This window comes from Tauraco erythrolophus, chromosome 24 (assembly GCF_009769465.1).
Source record: "Tauraco erythrolophus isolate bTauEry1 chromosome 24, bTauEry1.pri, whole genome shotgun sequence".
NCBI lineage: Eukaryota > Metazoa > Chordata > Aves > Musophagiformes > Musophagidae > Tauraco > Tauraco erythrolophus.
Window position 1 is genome coordinate 3,947,723 of NC_141488.1, and position 22,837 is coordinate 3,970,559.

A 22,837-nucleotide genomic window follows, 5' to 3' on the forward strand; every position below is an offset into this window, starting at 1 on the left:
GCTAGTGGCGTAGGGGACTGCGAGGAGGCGTCCCGGTAGGTTCCTCGGGGGCGAACCGGGCACGGGCGTCCCTGTTACGTGCCCCGAGGGGCGGGCTGGCCTCGGGGTGCTGTTACGTTCCCCCGCGACGGGCGAGCCGGTCCGGCCGTCCCGTTACATACCGTGAGGGGTGAACGGGTCACGGGGGTCCCGTAACGTGCCCCGAGGGCCGAACCGGCCCCGGGCGTCTCGTTATGTACCCTGAGGGGCGAACCGGTCCCCCGAGGCGTGAATTACTCCCGGGGGTCTCGTTACGTGCCCCGAGGGGCGAACCGGTCTCAGGCGTCTCGTTACGTGCCCCGAGGGCTGAACCGGACCCGGAGGGGACAAACTGGTCCCGGGGGTCTCATTACGTTCCCCGAGGGGTGAACGGGTGCCGGGAGCGGCGGGCGCGCGGCGCGGCGGGCTCTCCGTACGGATGTATAGAGACGTGTGTGTTTAAATAGGATTGTTCTTAAAAAAGCGCCCCCGGCACCCCGGGGAAGGTCTCTGTCCGCCGCACCCCGACCCCCCGCTGGCATCCCCGGTGTGACCGGCATCACCGCTGCGACTGGCATCCCCAGTGCGACCGGCTGCCCCTCCTCGCAGCTTCACAAGGCCTCGTGGTACACGTGCGAGAGGGGATGGTGTCCCGGCGGGAAGCGAGACCCCTCCGGAGAGGGGCCACCCCCGGCGGGGCTGGCAGTCCGCTCCGCCATGGGCCCCGTGCGCTCCGTAGGCTGCAGGACGGGCGCGTCGTACCGTGCCGGGTGGGAGCCGGAGAGCCCCGGGACGCCGCAGGGGCTCCGGTGGGCGCCGGCAGGCTCGGGCTCGCCGAACGGCGTGGCGTACTCGGGCTCGGGCGGCAGCGGCTCCGCGTACTCATGGTGTTTTCCTGGCACGTCGTAGTGGCTCACGACCAGCGGCAGCGTGTAGCCCTCGTCCGGGCACGGCTTGAAGGTGGAGGGGCCCGTTTGGCTACTGGGGCTCAGCTGCACCAGGTCCGGCTCAGCGTACTCTGTAATGGGGATACTGGGCTCTGAGCTGGGGGCGGTGGGGGACTGTCCCTACAGCAGCAAAGGGGTCATGGTGCTGTTCCAGAGGTGGGTGGGAAAAATGGGCACATCTGGACCCCCCAAGGCTGGGAAAAAACAGGCAGATGTGTGCTGAAACCCAGCCAAGGCAGGACACCACGGGGATGGGCACAGCCCTCTGCCCCAGCACAGGGTGGGGCTCCTTCCTGGCCACCTTCCAATGCCCATGCCTATGTCTGAAGTGGAATAATAATAATAATGATGATGATGATCAATAATGAGCTCTGCCAGAGTCTCCCTTTTGCACAGGACCATGATGCAGGATGGGGGTTGGCTCAAAGTGGTGCTGGGGGGAGAACGGGCGCCCCAGGGTGTCCCCAGGAGACACGGCTCTGGCTCGGGGACCCGCTCACGCCCTGATGTGCCCGTTACCTGGTGAGTGGGTCTGGCTGAGGTCCCCTGGCGCCGCTGCCACGGGGAAGGAGGACAGCACGGTGCTGGGAGGCGGCAGGCTCTGCAGGGAGCACACCGGGCTCGACTCCAGTTTGGGGTACCCTGAGCAGAGAGCAGAAGCCTCTGGTTGTCACACGCCGGCCCTTGGGTCCCCTTGGGGGATGGGTGGCGCCGAGCCTGGGGGTGGACCGGTGCCCCTGGGGGTGGCATGGCTCAGGGCTCAGCAGTGGGCACCAGTTATACCAGCTGCATCCCTCCTGAATTTGGCCCCGAGGCACGGCAGGACGCCCAGGGAGGGGTTGGGGACCCTTTACCTTTCGTGATCCCACAGTTCAGCTCCGCCGCTGGCTTCCTGCCAAGGGGAGAGCGAGATGGGGGTGAGGGGTCCCAGCCACCCCGTGATCACCACCCACCCACCTCCTCACACCCACTGCCCGGAGGGGCTGCCCCCCTCGGTACCCTGTGAGCAGCCAAATGGAGCTGCCCAGAGCCACTGCGCTTTATGGGGGTGATGCCGGGTCCCTCGGGGTGAAGCAGGGGGGCAGGATGGGACCCACCTCTTCCTGCGGCACAGGAAAGCCAGCAGCAGCAGGCTGGAGCAGAGGAGCACGAAGCCACCAATGAGCAGCATCACCAGCAGCGTGGAGCCTGGGGAGGGTGGGCAGCATCAGACCCCGGGTGCCCCATCCCACCCCTCTGCACACGTGGGTGCCAGGAGCCCACCTGGGGCCACCAGAGAAGGAAAACCCATGTATTGTCTCAGGGGTATCCTAAAGCCCGAGTGGGTCCATCAGTGCCTGGAGCACCCACAAGACGATGCTGCACCCCAGGGACAGCCCCCTCAAGGCACGCACCTGCCTTCTCCGGGTCCAGGGCGACACCAGGGATGGGTGTCCGGCTGGCTGGGCGGCTGGTGGGGACAGGGACCTCCTTGGGGATGCTGGGCACTGCGGCACATGGCACAGAGCAGGGACCGTGAGTGTAGGACTGCCACTGGGTGCGTGGGGAGATGCAGACCCCAGGAGACATTTGGGATGCAGAGGGGTGCGGGTGAGAGCTCCCCCAGAGGGGCTCACCGTAGGGCCGGGGCGCGCGGACTCGCGCCGGTTGGCAGCCCACCAGGGCCACCTTCAAGGCCACGTGCTGGTGCCAGCTCTGGGGCGTGACGCGGATGTAGCGGGCAACGATGGGGGGGATGAAGGCGTTGGAGACCTCCCCATGGCTGTCCGTGTTCCCTTCAAAGACCTGCCGGAGATGGTGAGAGAGGTCCCGATAGCTGAATGTCTGTGGGCAGGGGGTCTGCATCCCCCCCATTGTCCCCCCTCCATGCCCACCTTGTCCTCATGGCCACTGCTGCCTCTGTAGGGTCTCCAGTTCTTCCCATCGCGGCTAGAGGAGACCCGGTAGGACATCACGTAGTAGTCGTACGGCTCGGAGGAGCCCTTCGTGATGATGCCTGTTGATGCAGGAGCAAGCCCAGGGTGGGGGTGGCCCTGCTGTCAGTCGGGGGGTGCGGGGCTGGCAAAGGGCTTGGGGGGCACACCCTGTGCCCCAACATGCCCCACTACATGGGCCAGCACTTTCCCAACCAGAATAACCCCCATCTCTGGGATACCTGGATCCCTGCTGGGAGGGGACTGGGGGGCAGGATGTGTCACCCCCCCTGGGAACCCAATCCCCAGGGGCTCTCTCCGGCCCTGGGTGGCACATTCAAGTGCCAGACCCCCGGCTCTGCCCCCAGGAGCTGATAACCTCCGGCCCCAGCTGCCAGCCCCGCATTCCTCCCTCCTCCATCCTCCGGCTGGACAATGTCCCCATTTTCCTCCCCGCGGTCACCAGCCGCCGTGGCACAAAGCTCCCGCTTTCGGCAGGCTCCGGCCGAACAAAAGGCGCTCGCTGGCACCAGATGCAAGAGCATAATATTAACTTGTTCATCCCAGAAAGGACTGCGGATGCAGGAAGAGGGGGTGGGGACAAAAGGGGAACAGCCGGGGAGGGGGTCAGTGCTGTCTGCATCCCAGTTTGCACCACTATAACCATGGCACAAGGAGCTCCAATGCCTCCTGGGTGTTATGGGGCGGAGTATTACAACGGCTCTGGGCAGGGAGGGTCAGTGAGGCTGGCACCTCTGTCACCATGGTGAGGACAGTGGTCAGGGTGGCACAGGGACAAGGGCAGCTGTTGTCCCCCCTCCAATGGCCAACACTCACCTGTGACATTCCTGCGGGTGCCCAGGTCCAGCTCCAGCCAAGCGGCCTTGGAGCCGGGTTCAGCCGCCCAGGAGTGGCCAGCGGTGCTGAGCACTGCCCGTTCGGCCACCCAGCTTCGGTCCTGGCCCAGCGCATCCACCTCGTGCCACCAGGATGAGGCGTTGAAGGCAGCCACCTCCAGCGCATCGCCGCAGGCTGGCAATGGGAGACAGCAGGGTGGGAGCCCATAAACCCCAGCCGGGCACAGCATGGGGGGTGGCATCAGGTTTGGCAGCTGAAATTGTGGCTTAATTTCAGGGGAAATGGGAAAAAATACCTTTGTGGAATATGAGCCGTTTCTCGGAGAGGGATCCCCTGTGGGGAGGAAAGCGGGGAGAGCATCAGACAGGGGGGGTCCCCAGGTGAACAAACCCTGGGGGTCTCCAAAATCGAGGGGTGGCAGGTCCCCAGTGTCAGCCCGGATGGGTCCTACAGCCAGAGGTGGGGGGCAGCTGGGGCCCCCAGCACCCTCCTCACCCACCTTTTGGAGTGGAGCCCGTTGGCAAAGGCCGACTCGTAGAGCGTGATCCCCTTCTCCCGGGACAGGGTGACCTGCCCGCCCAGCTCGTCCGCGATCACCCCGGCATGCACGGCCGCCTTGCACAGCACCGAGGTCTGCGGGGAGCAGGGGAGGGGTGAGAGCAGCCCCTCAGGGCGGGGGTGGGCCAGGCACCCCATGGGGCACCCCATGGCCAAACCCATCCCCTGTGGTCTGCTGGGGAGTGACAAGCAGTAGCCATGCATGCTGGGGTCTGTCCCCTGTAGGTGCACCTGTGGGTGCCACCCCATGGGTGCCAGCCCACATAGTGGGGTGCCCCGTGGGGCACTTACGTCCCGGTAGCCCTGGCTCGGGTTGCCCCAGATGTCCCCATCGATGTCCTTGCAGCCCGCAGGGCAGTACACGCTGAAACACACAGCGAGGGGGGGTCAGGGCTTGCTCCCATCCAAAGCCCCTTGGCGCACCCGCTTTGCTCCCCATCCCACCGCAGTTGCACCCCAAGAGCCCTGGGGCAAGCAAAGCCCGAGCACCTGGGAGAGGGATGGGGACGAAACCAGGACTGATGGGAACCAGCAGCAATGCCAGGGCAGGGGACACCAAAGCAGGGACCACTCACAACCCCTGGCCACTCACCTGACGTGCTCCTGGGTGTAGTGGGTGCCTCGAACCAGGCAGGAGATCAGGTCTGCAAGACAGGGACACCCCAGGGTGAGGGACCCTCACCCATCCCACAGCACCCACTTCTGCCCTAGGGCACCCCGTCCCAGAGGGGCAGGGAGGGATGCCCCCTCGGTCCCTGTGGCCATCGGCCCCATGCCTGCAGCTCTGCCCGATATTGGGTTCCCAGGGTGCTGTGGGGGGTCCCAGTGGGCTGGGTGGCCTGGGGGTCTTCCATGTTGTGCCCCCAGCCAAGAAGAACATGGGTCTTCAGCGAGCTTGGGGTGATGGGAGCCCACCCTGGGGTCAGCAAGAAGCTCCCTCCACCCCCAGCCGTGCCAAGACACAGCCTGGGGGGGGTCTCTGCATCCCTGGGGGATGCTCCCCCCTACCTGGGTGCTGCGAGGTGGCGTAGGACAGGAGGAGGCCTCGTCCCGAGCGGTGGCTGGTGCTGTTGAACAGGACAGTCACAGCACTGGAGTTTGTCACCAGGAGCGGGGTGGCGGGGACAGCGTTCCTGCAGTAGGGTCCTGCGGGCAGGGATGGGGCCGTGGAGAGGACAGGCATTTGGGCTGTGCCCCAGGGTGGCCTCATGCCAGGGTGGTCCCACGCCAGGGTGGTCCATCCCAAAAGTAGTCCCATACCCAGGGTGGTCCCATGCCCAGGGTGGTCCCAGCCCCAGAGTGGTTACATCCATACTATGGGGGGTCTGGGGCACAGCCCTGCCTCAGCTCACCCTCTCCCCACTGTCCCCCCCCATATTGTCCCCCCACAGCCACAAGCAGCTCCAGAGGGGATGCAGCCCCCAGGCACCGGGGCTGCAGCTGGACCAGGCTCCCAGGGGGGCACTTCGAGATGTCCCCACCTCCCCAACAGGGGACAGACAGGCTCCTGCCCAGGCAGGGACCCCCCACTGCTTCCCAGAAACTCTTCCCCCGAGGGCCTCTTCATTCCACCACGGCTGGGACAGGGCTGGGACAGTGCGAGTGGCCACCAGCTCTTGCTGGGTGCCTGCCACTGCGTCCCCACTGCCAGGGCTGGCACGCACAGTGTGGCCCCGTGGGACCCCAAAACGGGGGCTGCATCCCTGGCCCCTCCCTGTCTCCCCTTTCACAGGCGCTGCCGAAGCTGCCTCCTAAATCCTCCCCCATTTAATCCAAATTAATTTGCAGTCTCCATCTCCATGATTAAAACGTCGGCTTAGCGGGCAGGCAGGTTCCTTGGGGACATCCCTGGGCCCAGCCAGGGACAAGAGGTGGCCCCAATCCCCAGACTGCCATCACCCCCCACCTCACATCTCTCTGCCATGTCCATCACCGGGGCCTCGGGGTGCCCAGAGATGCTTTGAGCAAACACCATTGTTGTCCTGGGGACCCGGTGCTGTGTCCCTGTGTCTCCATTGTCCTGGCAGTGAAGCCCCTCCGGCAGGGTCATGTCGTGCCTCAGTTTCCCCACACCAACCCGCACTGTCACCCTGCCTGGGTTATATTTAACTGAGAGGCTGAGCTCAGGGGACGAGGGACACACGTGCATGGAGGGATGTCACAGATGAGATGGGGGGCTCTGCATGATATGCAAATGACATGCATATGAGATGTAGATACACGCATGCACAGATTTGCCATGCGCTGCCAGATGCCAGCACTACCCTGGGCAGATGCTGCCGCGGTGCTGCCATGTCTGGTACGGTGCCCACTCAGCTGACGGCTCCAGAGACCCCCTGGGTGCTGGGGACCCCTCGGCCGAGCCATAGGCTGGAGGCTGCCACCCCCCACGGGGACCCCGGCACGTCCCCAGGCAGGACCAGGCCGGGTGCCAGACACCGGGTCTGAGTCAGCGAGAAGGAGCCCACAACCTCCGCCTGCCCCGGCTGCTTCCCGAAAAACATCTGGGACTTCTCAAGGGCCAGCGTCAGCCGCGGGCGAGGGAGCGGGACCCCAGCCCAGCTCTGCGTCACTCCCCACCCACCAGCACGCACGGGTCCATCAAAGGCACCCAAAGGGGCTGCGGGTGCCCCACCACCTCCACCAGCCCCCCACCACCTCTGCCAGCCCCCCAGGACCACCATCTGGGGGTCCCCTCTTTCCTGCGTTGCTCCAGGACCCCTCAGCCAGGGCCAGGCGGTCACTGGGCTTTGGGGTTCTTGGAGACGGGGACAAACGTGTCCCTGAGGCCCTGGCAGAGGGGATGGGGACCAGGGACCTCACGTGCTGTCACCCTTCTGGGTACCAGCCTGGAAAGGGCGAAAGCCCTGGAAAACATGGAAAAATCACAGTCCCGGGAGCAGTGGCAGATCTAAACTGGCTCCTTTCCACCTCATGTTTTTCCCCCCACCCCAAGACGTCTCCCCCAGCACCCGCCGGGCTCCCGGTGCTGTCAAATCCCTCCAAGACCATTAAATCTCTCTGGGAAAATCCTGGAAGTGCTTGGGCAGTGACTGGGCAGACAGAATTAATTAATCAGCGGCTGCATCTGTTCCCAGCTGGGTGCCCCCTTCCACCCCAGCTTGGCAACAGCCCCCTCCTCAGGTACCCCCCTCCTCGGGTACCCCCCATCCTTGGGTACCCCCATCCTTGGGTATTGCCCTCCTTGGATAACTCTCTCCTCAGATAACCCCTTCTTTGGGTACTCCCATCCTTGGATATCCTCCTCCTCAGGTATTCCCCCCTTGGACACTCATCTCTTTGGGTACCCCCGTCCTTAGGTATCCCCCTCCTCAAACACCCCTGTCCTTGGATATCCCCATCCTCAAATACCCTCAGACACCCCTCTCCCCATGGTGAAATCAGCTAAAAAGCTGGATTTTCCTGGTCTTCTCCTTACCCAGGACTTTACATAACGTGATATCACCCCCTCCCCACTCCTCCCGCAGCCCCTTGGCGAGCCCTGCCTCAGTTTCCCCCAGGACACCCCTTACCATAGGCGGTGCCGGCGTGGGGGTCGGCAAGCAGCAGGGAGCTGTGGGTGCAGCGCTCGGAGGGCTCCAGGTCCACGTCCCCAAAGGCCAGGAGGAGGGAGGTGCCCAGGGGGGCACTCAGCCGCCAGCGGCAGGAGGTGTGGTTGGGGTAGGTGCCTGGGTAGTTCTTGGAGCTGAGGGTGCCGCTGTGGGGTGTCAGCAGCGTGTGGCCACAGCCGTCCCCTGCGGAGAGATGGGGTGGGGTGGGGGGGCTCAGTCAGGGTGCTCCCCGCCTCAGTTTCCCCACTTGGCACAGTCACCAGGGACACCCCACAGGCACCTGCAGCCCCTTCAAACATTTTCCTTCTTTGAAATATCAGTTTTCGTGGCTTTTCTGGCTGCTCTTCCCACTGGGGACAGTCCCCAGGGGAACCCAGGGATGAAGCTGCCTCAGTTTCCCCCACGACCACCCAATGCAGACCTGCACCTCCAGCTCCTCTCCATCACCCAGGCCAGGAGGACCTCAATTTTGGGGGCTACAACAGGAAATATCACCTGCCACGGGGCTGCACAGCACCGAGCAGCCCCTGGGAAGCCCCAGCTGCAGCCTTGACCTTGAAGACGACCTTGGGCAGCTGCACCCCCATCACCTCCTCCCGGGGGCAATGCCAGCACCCACCACAAAAGGGGCTTTTCTCTGGGCTCGCCACCCTTGGGCAGAAGGGAATATCCTGGAAAATTGAGTTGAAAGTGCCTGGTGTTGGGGACCAACTGGGATTTCCGGTGGAGCCAGGGCAGGATTGGGGTGCGGGGAAGGGATGGGAGTGGGGGAAGCACCGCTCAGCCTCTCTGCATGGGCTGGGGGGGGATCCATCATTTGCCCCCCCATATCCCAAAAAAGCTGCTGCTCCTGCCAAGCACCATCCTGGCGCAGGCAGAAAGAAAAGCGATGGTGGGCACGGCTTCGCCGCGGCCTTGGCTCCCCTCACCGTCGCCGGGAGACGGCACAAAGCACCGGCGGGGGAAAATCCTGCAGGGATAAAAAAGAGGGGGGGACCGGAGGCAGAAGATGCCAGCCCCCCCACAGGGCCCACTCCTGCCCAGCCTGCGGGAAGGGCTGGCAGCCAAACTGGGGGGTTTGTCCTGTGAACACCCCCTGGCAGGGACGTGAGACTGGGCAAAATCCTCGATTTCCCCTCCCTGGCTGGGCAGTGGCCTCTGATACGGCAAAGCTGGGAAGGATCCTGCCCTCTGGGGCTGTCGGGAGGGCACAGGGTGCAGGCTGGATGGGGGTAACGGCACGGGAGACCCTGGGGGTGCCAGGAAAGCAGCTTCCAGAGGGGCTGCTGTGCTGGGGGGAGAGAAATTCAGCATATTTTGGGGGAGTTTCTGGCAAGAAAGGTCAGAGCCATGGGGATCCGCACGGAAAACCCTCTCTGGCCAGGACAGCCTGGCATGTACATGCAAGCTGGGGGTCTTGGATGGACCCCCCTAGTTCCAACCCCATGTCGGTGGGTGTGGAGGAGCTGGGGGAACCGATTCCAGGAAAAACTCATTCCAGGAAAGGAAACTCTAGGTAAAAGCATCCTGAGTGTGGCCGGCACGTGCCGGGTGGGCATGCCGGAGATAAGCCGAGAGCTGCAGGCGCACCCAGGGATTTGGCTCTGAAGATCCTACTGAGGGACCAGGAATGGTGAAGGCAGAGCCATGGTGGGACTTGCTGCTGGCCACGGGAACATCCTCCTCAAAAAAAATCAATTGCCAAAAAACGGGAAAACTGGATTTCCGCTGGGTGAGGGTGAAGCCACGGCCCTGCCAGCGATTTGTTTGTTTTCTCACAGGATGCTGGAAAGACACAACAGGGCGATGCTCCGGGAAAAACTCGGCACGCTCCCGCCTCCGGCACGCTGCTGGCTCCAGGAGAGCTCCCCCACATCCACCAATGGGTTTGGGATCCACTGGAAAACCACTGTAGGATGCCTCCCAAATCACACACGGGGAATGCAGTGGGATTCTGCCCCTGGTGATCCCATCCTGGCCCGTGCCTCAGTTTCCCCTTGCTGAGGACGATGCTTTGGATGCTCTGTCCCCGTCTCCTCGCTCCCGGCTGCGTTGGGGATGAGCAGAGCGGGGGGAAAACCCTGTCTTCGGCGTGGAGTTGGGCTGAACGTCCCCTCGGGGCCTTCCCGGATCCCGACGGATGCAAATCCCCCTGGAGCGACGTTGCCCGCGCCCGCAGCATCCCCGGGATGAAGCCCACTGCCCGGCTCTCCCGGCTGTTCACCGTCAGCTCCAGCGATCCTCTTAAACCGGGGCAGAGTCGGGCTTCTCGGGATCAGGGATTCCCGGGGAAAGACCTGCGGGCGGGACGGAGCCGACCCCGGGACCCTCGGGCCAGGAGACACCCTGGTATGGGGAGCGGGGTGGGACAGAGGGAGCGGGACGCGGGGAGACCAGGCGGAAGCGGGACCGGTGTGATGCGGGGGTAGAGGAGGCAGCGGGGAGCCTGTCCCGTCCGGTACCGGGGCAGGCGGACGGCGGGGACCCCGTCCCGGTGTGGTCCCAGTCTGGGGACAGCGGGGACCCGTTCCGGATCGGTACCGGGGAGCCTATCCTGGTCCGATTCCGGTCCGGACACAGCGGGGAGCCCGTCTCGGATCGGTACCAGGGCAGAGGGGAGCCCGTCCGATCTTCGTTCCGGTCCCGGTTGTCGTCCCAGTCCCCATCCCGGACCCAGTCCCAGTCCCCGTCCCCGACCCCGTCCCAGTCCCGGGCGCGGCGTTGCGCACGGCCCATCCCGGTGAGGGAAGGGGAGCCCCGGGGGTGCCGGTGGGAACGGGACTCCAGGTGCCGTGTCCCGGTGCGGTGCCCCCCGCCGCCGGTGCCCTGCAATCCCCACTCACCGTCCTGCCCGCCGGCCGGGCACAGCCCCAGCGGGCCCAGCAGGAAGCAGCGGCGGAGCAGCGCCAGTGCCAGCGCCCCCCGCGCCGCCCCGCCGCTCGCCCGCATCCTCCCGCCGCCGCCGCCGCCGGCCCCGCCGCGGCCCCGCCGCGCCCGCCGCCCCGTGCCCACCCCCCACCCGCCCCGCCGCGCCCATTGGCTGCCGCCGTCCGCCCCCGCGCCGCCATTGGACCTCCTCGCTGTCAGTCAGCCGGCACCGCCCGGCAGGGGGAACCGGGCACGGTGCGGCCGGGGGGAGCGGGGCTCTCGGCGGGGCCGGCGGCGGGGGGTCTCGGGCACCCCGGGGGGGGGGGTGCATCGCTCCGGCCGGGGGGACGCGGAGCGCCGAGGCGGGTCTGGGGACGGTCCCAGACGTCCCGCGGGGACAGACCCGCCGTGGGGCTGCGGAGCCCCCGGTGGGGCTGGGGATGCCCGGTACCGCCTGCCACCCCCCCCACTCGTGCCCCCGGACACCTCCGTGCCGCCGCCCCCCCCCTCCGCCGTCACTCGTGTCCCGGAATTCGGGGGGCGATGCCCCCGGCCGCCGCTAGAGGGCAGCACGGCGCCGCCACCCCGCGAGTCCCAGCGCCGTCGGGTGCGGCCCCTTTAAGGCAGGCGGCGGCCGGAAGTGCTGGCGGCCGAGGCCGCGGCGGGTACTGCGCATGCTCCCTCCTGCCCGGCCCGTTTCCCTCCCCCTCCCCCTTCTCTCAGCCCCCGGACTCGGCCGCTCGGCGACGGTAAGCGCCGGCCGGCGCCGCGCTACGGGAGCCGGGAGGGGCCAGGCGGCGGCGCGGCGGGGCGGGGCGGGCGGGGCGGGGCGGGAGGGGGGCCCGGCCCGCCGGGAAGGGGAGGGGAGGGGGCGCCCCAGCGCGCGCCGCCGTACGTGCCGCCGCCGCGAGGGCGGACGTCGCGCGCCGCGGGGGGGGGGGTGAGGGGGGGGCGGGCGGGAGGGGGGGGGGCCGTGCCGCTGCGTCCGCCCTCGGGGGGGGGGGGGGGCGGGGGGGCAGAGGAGGCCACACCCCTCCCCCGGGCAGCCCCGCCCTGCCGCCGTCGCGCGCCGCGGGGGGGCCTCGTGCTTTCCCCCCCCCCGCCCTTGACCCCTGACCCCGCGGGGGGGGTCTGACCTCGGTGACCCCCCCCCTTCGGGTGACCTCGGGCTGCCGGGGGGGCCCGCGGCCTCTCCCCGGCCGGCACCGGGGCCGGCGGCTCCCGGGGAGGGGGCGCCCCCCCCCGCGCGGCCCCGGGGGTCCCGCCAGCCCCGGGCCCGGGTCGGCCCCTGCCCGCAGCCGGGCGCTCCCGGGGCTTCCCCGTCTCCCGGCGGCCCCCCCCGTGCCGGAAATCCCGAGGAAGCCGCAGCCCCGCCGGCCCGCAGGGGGTCCCGGGGGAGCGGCCCCGGGGAGCGCTGCCCGGGCGGGGGTCCGGCAGCGACATCCCACCCCGTTCAGCCCGTGCGAGCGCGGCGGCGCTCCGTGACCCCCGCCGAGGTTCTCCCGCGGCACCGCCGCCGGGAATACCGGCTTCTCCGCAGCCCGCGTGTGGTGGGAAGCTCAGCCCCGGGCGCGTTCCGGTAGCGAGGGATCGGAGCATCCCAAGGGCTGCCCGGCCCGGGGGACAAGCTCCCTCTGGGAAACCTTCTCTCGCTCTTGCCCAAACCCACCGTGCCAGTTTGCTCGGCCGGTGCCAGCCCATGGGGCCGGGGAGAGCCACTGGCTGCTGCTGGCTTGGGAAGTGAGGAGTGGGATGGGACTGGGGGGCTCTGCCTCGTGTCTGCGTCGTCGGCTGAGATGTTCCCAGCTATCGTGATCGAGAGGGGAGGAGAAACCCTCGTGCGTGTTGGCAGGCGCTCGCCATCCCTCTCCGGTGGTGAATTTAAAACGCCCGGGCCCCTCTCCGGAGCTTCGGACCCCGCAGTCCATCCGTGCTGACCCGGTGTTTGCTGCGGCGGCACCGGGCGATCATGCTGGCACACCGCGGCCTGCCCGTCTCCCCGCACAGGCCGCGGTGCCGCCGCGGCACACACCTGCCTCTGCTTTGCCCTCTGCAGCACCGCGGCACCCCGCCACCGCCGGGCTTCATGTGAGAGATGGCGAATGCCGAAGTGAGCGTCCCTGTGGGTGATGTGGTGGTTGTACCAAGTGACGGGAACGAAGGGGAGAACCCGGAGGATACCAAAACCCAAGTGATCTTGCAGCTCCAGCCGGTGCAGCAAGGGTGAGTTGAATGGTACTGGTGTGCCCAGTACCATTCGGGAGGGGGGGGGTGGGGGGGGTCCCTGTAGGTTTTCGGGGTGTGGGGACCGAGCGTCGCTGCGTTTTCCAGGTCTGCGTCGGTTCTGTGCCGCACACGGTAGAGAGGAAAATACAAAGCAAAAAAGCTTTTGTGTGCGTCGCTGTCGCGGGGCCTCCGAGGACTGGGATTGTCCTGCGGGGACGCGTCCGCACGGTGCTGTCTCGGGATCATGGCAGCCCGGCGATGGCTGTGGCAGTGGGCAGGCAACGAGGTGGTCACGGTGCTGCCCTGGCCACGCTTCCTCCCAGTCTCCTTCTTCCCTCTCTGGCTGCGGGGTGGCTTTTTGACACAGTGCTGCTGCTGTACATGGTGCTGTATGCCCGCGTGTCCAGATCCGCATATGTGCCAGCCTCTGCGCCAGCTTTCCCCTAAAATAATGCTCCTCTAAAATACAATGAAGCTGAGATGTTGGAGGGAATATTGTGGTACCCCTGGCAGCTGCTGAGATGTTGGAGAGAATATTGTGGTACCCCTGGCAGCTGCTGAGATGCTGGAGGGAATATTGTGGTACCCCTGGCAGCTGCTGCGGAGAAGCAGCTGCCACCAGGTGCTTCGTCTTAACTCTGGATCGATCAGGACATAAATATCCTGGCTCCAGTTTGATAATATTTGGAGAGCAGGGTGGCTGTAGGCCTGACAGTGACTCTGCCCTGCGGGAGCACCCGTGCTGCAGTGTCACCCAGGGCTGGAGGGGGAATCCTGGGGCACTGAGCTCTGCATCCTGTGTCAGAAACCAGAGGAGAAGGCACAGGGAAGCGCACTGCGGAGCCGTTTCAGCGGTGCCGGCAACGCGGAGGGTGCGATGGCAGGACTGGGAATGCCTCTGCGCGGTTCAGTCCTTGGGATTATTATCCTATTTGGTGTGTGCCAAAAAATGCCCGTGATTGAAACAGTATCAAACGAAATCCACTTCCCTGGAGGACAGGCAAGAAAGAAATCAACTGGATTTTTAACCCCGCGTGGTGAGTCTGAATTTCCCGTGGTTTATATAGTTCGTTTATGGATGGATGCTTTCACAACAGGATTTACCAAGAGGGCTCCGAGGCCAGCGCCGCCGTAGTGGCCGTCGAAACCCACACCATCCACAAGCTAGAAGAAGGGATCGGTGAGTTCTCGCTTGGCGTGGGCACAGTCCCCTCCTCTGCAGGGCTGGTCGCCACGGAGCTGGTGCCTCCGGTTCGCTGGGCTTCCTTCTGGCTCTGCTCCTGCAGATGCTGTTTCCCAGGCATGGATGTGGGTGCAGGGTCTGGGCATACTCTGGAATAAGAGTCTGCTGTTACTGCTTGGTCTCAAAGTCCTGGAACTGAGATCCTGGCTCTCCTGCAATGAATGGTAAGGGCTCCCACGGGGTCCAGGGGAGCCGAGGTTTCACCCTGGTCTTGGTGTGCAACGCTAGCGGGCAGGAACGGTGGTTATGAGGATGGTGGTTGTGCCTGCTGCTGGCTGAAGCATCACTCTGATTACTGCTGCTTTGCTGAACGAGCAGCCTGACAGTTTGGGTTGGATGTTCAGAAGAACCGAGCAGGTTGGCTCCGAGTGCTCCCTGCCATCCTGAGGACTATGTGGGAAAAGGCTTCTGTCATTAGGTGCTGTCACCAGATCTTGACTGGCATTCTGCTTCCTGTGTGGGTGGGGGTCTCGTGGCAGTATTAGCAGAAACTCCACGTGTGAAGAGAATGTGTTGTCAGTAAATAGCTGATATTGCTGCTAAAGAGATACTAGAGCTCCAAGAAATGCGAGAGACATCTCTGCTTCAAATTTTAAAGCTGTGTTTTCCCACCAAGATTGTTGTCATTGACCCCTCCCCCCTTACAGATATGTTGGATTTCTGATCTGATGTTCTCCTGAGAGATGAGCTTCATTTTGAGTGTGCTATATTAAAAAGCAGATGCCAGTTGCTGGCAGAGCTAGTAATTGGAGAAGACTAAAGGAGGACTGATCCTGAACTGGGAACGGCCCTTCTTTTGATTTCCTGAGTGTAGGTCTCACAACCTGTGAGTTTTCAGCTCCCACCTTACGAGATTTGAGCTTCTTAGGTGGAAAGTTTCATCTTTCACCTCTTCCTTCCTCAGACCCCAGCACCATTGAAACGAACGAGGAAATCGAGATCGCCTATCCCATCACCTGCGGGGAGAGCAAAGCCATCCTGCTCTGGAAGAAGTTTGTCTGTCCAGGAATTAATGTCAAGTGTGTAAAGGTAAGGGAGTTTTCGCAGTAGGTTCCTTCTCTGCTCTCAGGATCTGGTGTTTGGCCCCCACAGGACTTTCTTACTTTTTGTGTTTCATCTGAGCCTTGTCCTGGAGCCGAGTGACTTTACCTTTGCAGCGTGCTGGATTGTTAGCACTAAAACTGTTTCTAGCATGGGGAGAAGTTGGGGAGGAGCGGGTTAAGGAGGGAAGGCCTCTCACTCTCCGTATGTTTCAGCGTTGCTCTTCATTACTCTTTAAAGCAGGGTCATATTTGGCACTTGACAAGGGAACAGAACAGGTATCCCAGGTGGATACCTGTGTCAGCTAAACATTGCTCAGCTTTTTGAGGTAATGGGAGTCCCTTGGAACCATCCCCAAGGTGACTGTACATGCTCACAGAGGAGCTGTGAGCTGTACGAAAGCCTTCAGGGCAGTTCTTGGCAGGTCATGCCTGCAGACACATCCATGGTGGAGTTCCAGGCTTTGCTGCACCAAGGGGTTCAAAGCTGGTAGCGAGTTGAAAAGGAGCTCCTCTTTCTGTGTAGAAGTGAGGGCTTAGATGAGCTGTGGACTGGCTGTGTTGGATGTCCCGATACAGTCTTCCTAAGCGATGCTACCCTGGGTTTGCTGAGCCTTTGTTTATCTCCTGTCAGTTCAATGACCAACTGATCAGCCCGAAGCATTTTGTTCACCTGGCTGGGAAGTCTACCCTAAAGGACTGGAAGAGAGCCATTCGCCTCGGAGGAATCATGCTGAGGTATTTGACTTGCCTACCACTGTGTCCAGCTTCAGGGCTTCATCAGTGCAGCTGCAGGATCCCAAGCAGGCATTTTGTCTGCTTTGCAGTCCCTGGGAGATCTCTTGGAAGCTCACGTTACCTGGCCAGCAGCCTGCAGAGATCCTGGCCCCATGGTCTGAGGGGCAGGATTCCTCATCCTGTGCAGAAGTGGCCTCGCCTGGGGGACCTGGTACTTGGTGGGGGTGGAACAGGACTGGAGCCCTGTATGTGAAGCTGGGGGATGGCTGGCACTTGCCATTTGAAAGCCCTGCAGGAGATGTTTTGTGTGCTGAGTGGCGCTGGGTCTCCCTTTCTCCATCCTTCCCATGGCCGTAGCGTTCCTACATGGAATACTCCCTTTTGTCTCCAGGCTGAGATTTGAGCTGAGCCTGGTTCTCTCCCCACTCCCTGCACAGGAAGATGATGGACTCGGGGCAAATTGACTTCTACCAGCACGATAAAGTTTGCACCAACACCTGTCGAAGCACCAAGTTTGATCTCCTGATCAGCAGCGCCAGAGCACCGGTGCCGGGGCAGCAGAGCGTGGTGCAGACTCCTACGTCGGCCGACGGTAGGAAACCAGTTAGCAGTGTCATGGGAGCTTCCCTCTGATGCTCCTCTGCCTCCCTGGGCTGATCAGTTCGGGTTGGCCCCCTCACAGGGGCATAGCAGGGCAGTCCCACCATTCAGCAGACTGCTCTGGTGTCTGGGGAGGCAAACGCTCCTTGAGTCCGCTTGGAGAGGTCTCAGCAGCATCCGTTAGGGAGCTCTGCTCCGTAATAATGTGAGGGCTGGAAAGCAGCCGGTATTAAGCAGTGACTAGAGGCAGCCTTGGGAGCCAGGGGAGGCTCACCTTGAAGGCATCCCTGTTGTGGGGTCACCCTGTGAGCAAACAGCTGAGAGTTTGTACAGTGTTTCGTGATGTCCTATTTGAGCGTCTGTTACAAAGGGCACAAAGATGAGTTGATGCTCAGAAATGAATCTAGGCATGCTGACCTCCTCTGGAGCAGCTTGCTCTGCATCCTCTGGAAGTCCAGGAACAGGGTATGAAGGCTGGACATGATTTGATTGTCATTTCAACTGCAAATTCTCAGCGAATCCCGTGCTTCAGAGCAGAAAGTGATCTCTTTGCTGAGGTTAAGGGAGAAGACTACTCCCAACCGTACCACATCGTTCAGCTGGGCAGGTTACATTCCTCTGAGGCCCTGGGTGAGATGGCAGAGTTGTCCATAGGCTAAGGAGGAGCATCACGGCCACGTGGTAAAACCTTATAGCAGCTACACATGGGCTTAGTCCCAAATTTGATCCAGAAACTTAGGATTGAGTCAGATCTGTTTCCCTTCTATAAACCAGCTTGGACCCTGGCTCTTGTCATTTCCTTGGAGATCAGGGTATCTCTAGGGTACAGAGCTCCCTGTGGGTGATGCAAGGGGAGAAGGGTGACTGGGCTGAGCCTTATTTGTTCCCTTCTTTATTCTGATCCTTTTCTGCTCCTTTTATGCCAGGACTCCAGTTTGCTTTCTGGAGGGCATGTGGTTTTCCCTCCAGAAGCCCCGGAGCCTTTCCCAACCACAGTTCCAATGAGAAGCAGCGATATTTGCTTTTAGCTAATTTAGTTGAAAAAAGCCAGGCACAACCAACTTGACGATGAGAGTGAAAAACAGCCTGGGAGGGGTGAAGGGGGTTGAAAGCAAAGCAGGGATTCAGGGCTGGCACTCCGGGTGCTGCAGAGAGAGCTGACGTTGCCTCTCTGGCAGGGAGCATCACCCAGATCGCGCTGTCGGAGGAGAGCATGGAGGAGGGGATCGAGTGGAACTCGGCTCTGACGGCTGCCGTCACCATGGCCACTGAGGAAGGCGTGAAAAAGGACACGGATGAGATCTCAGGTAAGCTCCAGCTGCTTGTTGGGTGTTTTCTTCCCCTCTCCTCGCCTGTTATGATCTGGAGACTGAAATCCTGAAAATAAGGAGAATTTGGGTCCCTGCCAAACAGAGCTGCTCACGGCTGCAGGCAGAGAGGGACTTCAGCCCTCACTTTGTGGCCAGTGGCTGATCCCCCAGATCTGTTGCTACTAGTTACAGTGAGGGGCTTTTTTTTTTTTTCTTCTTTTTTTTGTTCATTCTGAGGATGTAAACGTCTGCCAGGCTGGAGCCAGACTGAAACCGTCAGTGAGCAGTGCCCCCTGTTAGTGCCCCCTGTTAGTGCCCCCTGTTAGTGCCCCCTGTTAGTGTCCTGTCAGCTCTCTTGGCTGTGTCTCTCTGGCCGCCGTGCCTTGCATTCCCTCTTAGGAGCAGTACGGAAGCTTTGGCAGAATTTCCTCAAACAAAGATTTTAAGCTCTGCATCTTGCGAAGATGAACAGAGGCAGTGAAGTGTTGCTTTGGAAGTCATGGTGCTGCTTGGAAACACGTTACTGCTGCCTGGATCCATTTTCCTTCTTTTGAGTTTTGGTTTTTGGGTTTGTTTTTTTTTTGCATGTCATATCCACCCCAATGGCCAAGTTAGAAGTTGTCCTGCAAAGTTATTCTTGCCTGAAAGGTTTAAGGTAGCCTTGTGGGGAAAAACACCAAGTGCTTGGACATGTTGACTTCTTTTCCCCTCTCCTTTTGCCAGAGGACACACTGATGTTCTGGAAAGGAATAGCTGATGTGGGGCTGATGGAAGAGGTTGTGTGCAACATCCAGAAGGAGATAGAAGAAGTCCTAAGAGGTGTCCAGCAGAGGCTGGGTCAGTCTCCCTTCCAGATGACAGGTAGGTTGTGAGCCACAGCCTCTGGCTCTGCGCTGGGGGAAGGATGCTCAAAAGGGCAGCTGCAGGCAAAAAAAAGTGACAAGGGTCCGTCCCCACCTTTGAAGCTGGCGAGTCAGGGTGGTGAGCCAGTTACGGCTCATTAGCTGAGCTGTGGGAGCTGAGTCTAGGTGTGGTCTCAGCCTGCCCAACTGTGAAGTGCATTTGCTTACACCACTGTGGGGCACAAGGACACAAGGTGCCACCCTTTTTCCTGAGCAAAATAACCCTGGCAGCTTGCTGAGACCATCGGGTGACTGCCCTCAGCTCCTGGTCCTCATCAAAGCCTGCCCGGATTCACTCCTCGGACCAGAGTTATTGGCACACTTTTCTCCGTGACTCTGCAGGCTTAAACAGGTCCTGCCCCCTCACTTCACTTCTCGTTCTGTCTTCACTTGTGCCAGAAAACCTGTTTTTGGGGCTGAACCAGATGAGGGAACTGATCTGGGTTAAAAATAACTCCCCTCCCCTCTTTAGGGTTATTTTTAACTTGGATCAGTTCCCTAATCCAGTTCAGCACATGCCCCTGTGAACACAGGGTTTGAGAGCACCTCCTGTTGATGCTCTTGCTGAGGGAACATCCATGTAGCCACAAACTTCATTTTACCCAGGATACTTTTTTTTTTTTATCTTCTAATTTAGCTTTGGACTGGCGGATCTCTGTGTCTGGTAGGTGGCAGCTTTTGGAAGCTGTGAGTGATTGAAGTCAGTGGATTATAATAGAAATTTTGCACAGCTTTCAGTGAAGCTGGCATGTTAATGGCACTGTCAGCAGCACGGGGTGATGATTTGTAGGTGGAGAGCTCGTTTGTATCTCCATGATTGCGAATTTTCATTTGCAGCAATTTTGAGCTGCTTGGGTGACACATCTCTGTTTCATTTTCTTTGTCGTGCGAATGGGATTGTTTAGTCCTTGGGTGTCAGAAGGATGAAGGAGCTGGGTCTGCCCTTGTCAGCCAGCCCCTGTGGAAGAACAGAGAGAGTTTTACAAAAAACAGCAGAAAATTTTTGGTGTAATAGGAGCATCTTTTCAATATCTGACTGAGTCCCACCCATGGGACTAGGCACTCATCCCCGTGCGCTTTCCTTGTAGATGCTGCGGTCTTGAACAACGTTGCCCACACGTTTGGCCTCATGGACACAGTCAAGAAGGTTCTGGACAACAGGAAAAACCAGACGGAGCAAGGAGAGGAACAGTTCCTTTACACGCTGGCAGGTACAGTCAGTGCCTGGTGAAGCTTCTCACCCTGTTGCTGCTCTTGGGAACTGATGTGACTTTTCCTTCGACACACGGACTGCGGTTGGGTTATCGTTCAATACACGCTGACCCAAACCAAACGCATCCCAATCCCTTCCCATCCTAGGGCCTGAGTGGAATTTCCCCTCTCCCTCGCCTCGCAGTGAGCGCTCGCTTGGGGCGTTCGGCAGCCCAAAACCTGTGCCCTTTGCTGCAGGGGTATGAATCCCATTCAGTCAGCGTTAGGAAATAGGAGCTGGGAGCTAGGGGCTCTGCAGCGGTCATCGGAGCTGCAGTGCTGTGCTGGGCCTGAGCTAAGAAGCTTCTCTGTGTACGGGGTGCTGAGTCCTCTGCTTGTCTTGGTGGGGAGCCATCGGGTGTCTTGCATGGCGTCCCCTGAGCTGAAGCCAAGAACCTGACCTGGATTCCCTAGAGCCACTTGCTGGATGTGTCTCCCTCCTCACTGTGTCCTGTAGAACCTCTTCTTATCTGGGATGTCCTAGTCCCCTACTGCCCTGGATAAATGAGATTACTGTGCTACTTCTGACTTCCAGTGTTCACACAGGCACGGGCTGAGGGAGGTGTCCCCAGTGCAGGTGCTTGGTTCTTGGGGAGGGGACCCAGCCAAGCTCAGGAAGCAGGTTCTACTGTCTGGAGGGGCTTGTCCACTCTCCCTTCTAGGTGAATCTAGCTTGGGGAGCAGGAATGTGCATCTTCTCATCAGTGGAAGGATAATGGAAAGAGCAGATTGGTACAGAGCATTGCTTTTTCCCTATCCGGGCACTGACAGCCGGCCAAAGCAGGCTCAGCAGGTGCAGAACATTGACCAGGTCGGTGTGGGTGGCAGGAAAATCTGTTTTTTTTCTTTTAGTGCAGTTTGATCTTGAGTGGCACGCTAAGATCATGCTCAGCCGGGTGGTTAGGAGACCTCCTGTCGCAAACGTGGGGTGTCACGGTTGTTTGTGGAGCCCGCGAGTCCCCAGGAGCTCCCGGAGCGTGCCGGCCCCAGCCCACCGCGCCGCTTAACCGTTCTCTTTGCAGACCTGGAGCGGCAGCTGGAAGAGCAGAAGAAACTTGCCAAGGACCAGAAGGCAAAGTCCCAAACCATCCAGAATGTGGTGCTGATGCCCGTCAGCGCTCCCAAACCCCCCAAGAGACCCCGCCTGCAGCGCCCAGCCTCCGCCACCGTCCTCAGCCCCTCCACCCCTATCCAGCAGCCTCAGTTCACCGTCATCTCGCCCATCGCTATCGCACCCGTCGGACAACAGTTTTCCGTGGGCAACATCCCAGTGGCAACCATTAGCCAAGGCTCCAGCCCGGTGACTGTTCATACCTTGCCGTCTGGCTCCCAGCTCTTCCGATACGCCACCGTGGTGTCGTCCTCCAAGACCAGCTCCTCCGACACGGTCACCCTCCACCCGTCCTCCAGCCTGGCGCTGCTGAGCTCGGCAGCCATGCAGGACAGCGGTGCCCTGGCGAACGTGGCCACCGTGGTCAACCCCGTGGAACTGGTGGCCATGGAGTCCGGCCTCACTTCCACCATCCAAGCCGTGGAAGGCACCTCGGACGACGGGCAGACCATCATAGAGATCGACCCGGCGCCAGATCCCGAAGCGGACACGGATGAGTCGGAGGGCAAAGCTGTGATCCTGGAGACGGAGCTGAGGACTGAGGAGAAAGTGGTGGGAGATGTGGAGGACCATCAGCACCAGGTCCATAATGTGGAGATTGTGGTCTTGGAAGACTAGTGGGGAAGGCAAGCGTCAGTTTGGGAAAGAGTTGGGGATTTGTTTTATTTTGGGCTTTTTTGTTAAGCATCTTTGCCAGCCACCTCCTTTGTTTCCATGGATATTTTCATTGTACTGTATATAATATATATATATAATTTTTTTTTTTTTAAAAAAACAAGCTGGAGAAAAACGTGAGACCTGGAAAAGGCTCCGTCTCCGTGGAGCACTGAACAATACCGCCTGTTTGCAGGGTCAAGGAGAGACTGGATCTCTGCTGAACAACCCAACTGGGAGGAACTGGACGAGGGCTCCCGGCGCCGAGAGCGCGCCGTGGCCCGGCCACGTGCTTGGTGCTTCTGCTCCGGGCCCGCCCCGGCCCCGTTATTTTATTTCAGAGAGACGATAACCAGTGGCTGGAGCGTTGATGTGACTGTGGGAAGGGGGTGACTGCTTTGGGGTGGAACAGGTACCTCATTTGTATTTTTATTTTCCCCCAGGGAAGGGAATTCTGTTGGACTCTTCACTGTCACCTCAACTGGGATTTTTTTTTTTTTAATTATTATTATTATTATTCTTGCTTTGGGGAAGATGACAGTGACCCTGCCTTTACTGTCCATCTTCTCCTCCTCCACACAAATTGTTTTTATATTTCTGGTTTTTTGTATTTGTTTGCTCTCCCTTCCTTTGTCCGGACTTCCCAGCTGCAAAGCCCTGGGACCTACTCTCCCCGGTCTCAGGGTCCCCGTATCCCAATCCCACCTCTTCCCGTGGCACTTTTTCCCCATCCCTTTCCCCGCCTGGCCAGGCTCGGTGCTGCGAACGCCACTTGGAGACGACGAGATCACTTCATCCTTTTGCATAAAGGCAAAAAAAAACCCCAAAATATCAACTTGAGCTTAAAACCACAACCTCCCCCTTCGCTGCCCAGCGCCGCAGGGACCTTTCGGGGTGTACAAAGCATGTTGTGCCGTTGCTTTCCGGGAGAGCCGGACTCCAGATCGGGGCAGCTTCTGTTTACACTGTGTGCTGGGGCTGCTCCGTGCTTGTGGCTACTTGTTCGGTGGTTTTATTTTTTGTATTTT

The 22,837-nt window shown here is 60.9% G+C and overlaps 2 protein-coding genes across 2 annotated transcripts; one reads left to right on the forward strand and one right to left on the reverse strand.

The window, feature by feature from the left end:
- Nucleotides 1–629: 629 nt before the first annotated feature.
- LOC147527098 (discoidin, CUB and LCCL domain-containing protein 1-like) lies at nt 630–10,844 on the reverse strand. Its single transcript, XM_086626275.1, has 15 exons — nt 10,710–10,844; nt 7,828–8,049; nt 5,303–5,440; nt 4,887–4,938; nt 4,586–4,658; nt 4,236–4,369; nt 4,032–4,069; nt 3,716–3,910; nt 2,840–2,961; nt 2,582–2,750; nt 2,360–2,452; nt 2,063–2,153; nt 1,820–1,857; nt 1,485–1,607; nt 630–1,036 (listed from the first exon to the last, which is right to left on the reverse strand). Exons 1-15 carry the CDS (start codon nt 10,813–10,815, stop codon nt 630–632), a joined length of 2,001 nt encoding a protein of 666 aa, XP_086482401.1. The 5' UTR covers nt 10,816–10,844.
- A 610-nt stretch (nt 10,845–11,454) lies between these two features.
- On the forward strand, nt 11,455–21,868 carry LOC147527099 (glucocorticoid modulatory element-binding protein 1). Its single transcript, XM_086626039.1, has 10 exons — nt 11,455–11,483; nt 12,791–12,957; nt 14,028–14,140; nt 15,108–15,232; nt 15,878–15,981; nt 16,419–16,573; nt 17,760–17,888; nt 18,615–18,752; nt 19,882–20,004; nt 21,067–21,868. The coding sequence occupies exons 2-10, from the start codon at nt 12,830–12,832 to the stop codon at nt 21,771–21,773; spliced, it is 1,722 nt and encodes a 573-aa protein (XP_086482165.1). The 5' UTR covers nt 11,455–11,483; nt 12,791–12,829; the 3' UTR covers nt 21,774–21,868.
- Nucleotides 21,869–22,837: the final 969 nt, after the last annotated feature.

Bases quoted from the DNA above. Each gene is read 5' to 3' on its own strand.
- LOC147527099 (XM_086626039.1), top strand. From the start codon at position 12,830: ATGGCGAATGCCGAAGTGAGCGTCCCTGTGGGTGATGTGGTGGTTGTA. The intron at 12,958-14,027 runs GTGAGTTGAATG...TGGTTTATATAG, and splicing joins CTCCAGCCGGTGCAGCAAGG to TTCGTTTATGGATGGATGCT. The intron at 15,982-16,418 runs GTATTTGACTTG...CTCCCTGCACAG, and splicing joins CTCGGAGGAATCATGCTGAG to GAAGATGATGGACTCGGGGC.
- LOC147527098 (XM_086626275.1), bottom strand. From the start codon at position 10,815: ATGCGGGCGAGCGGCGGGGCGGCGCGGGGGGCGCTGGCACTGGCGCTG. The intron at 5,441-7,827 runs GTAAGGGGTGTC...CCCTGCCCGCAG, and splicing joins CCACGCCGGCACCGCCTATG to GACCCTACTGCAGGAACGCT. The intron at 2,962-3,715 runs GTGAGTGTTGGC...CTGCATCAACAG, and splicing joins CACCCGCAGGAATGTCACAG to GCATCATCACGAAGGGCTCC.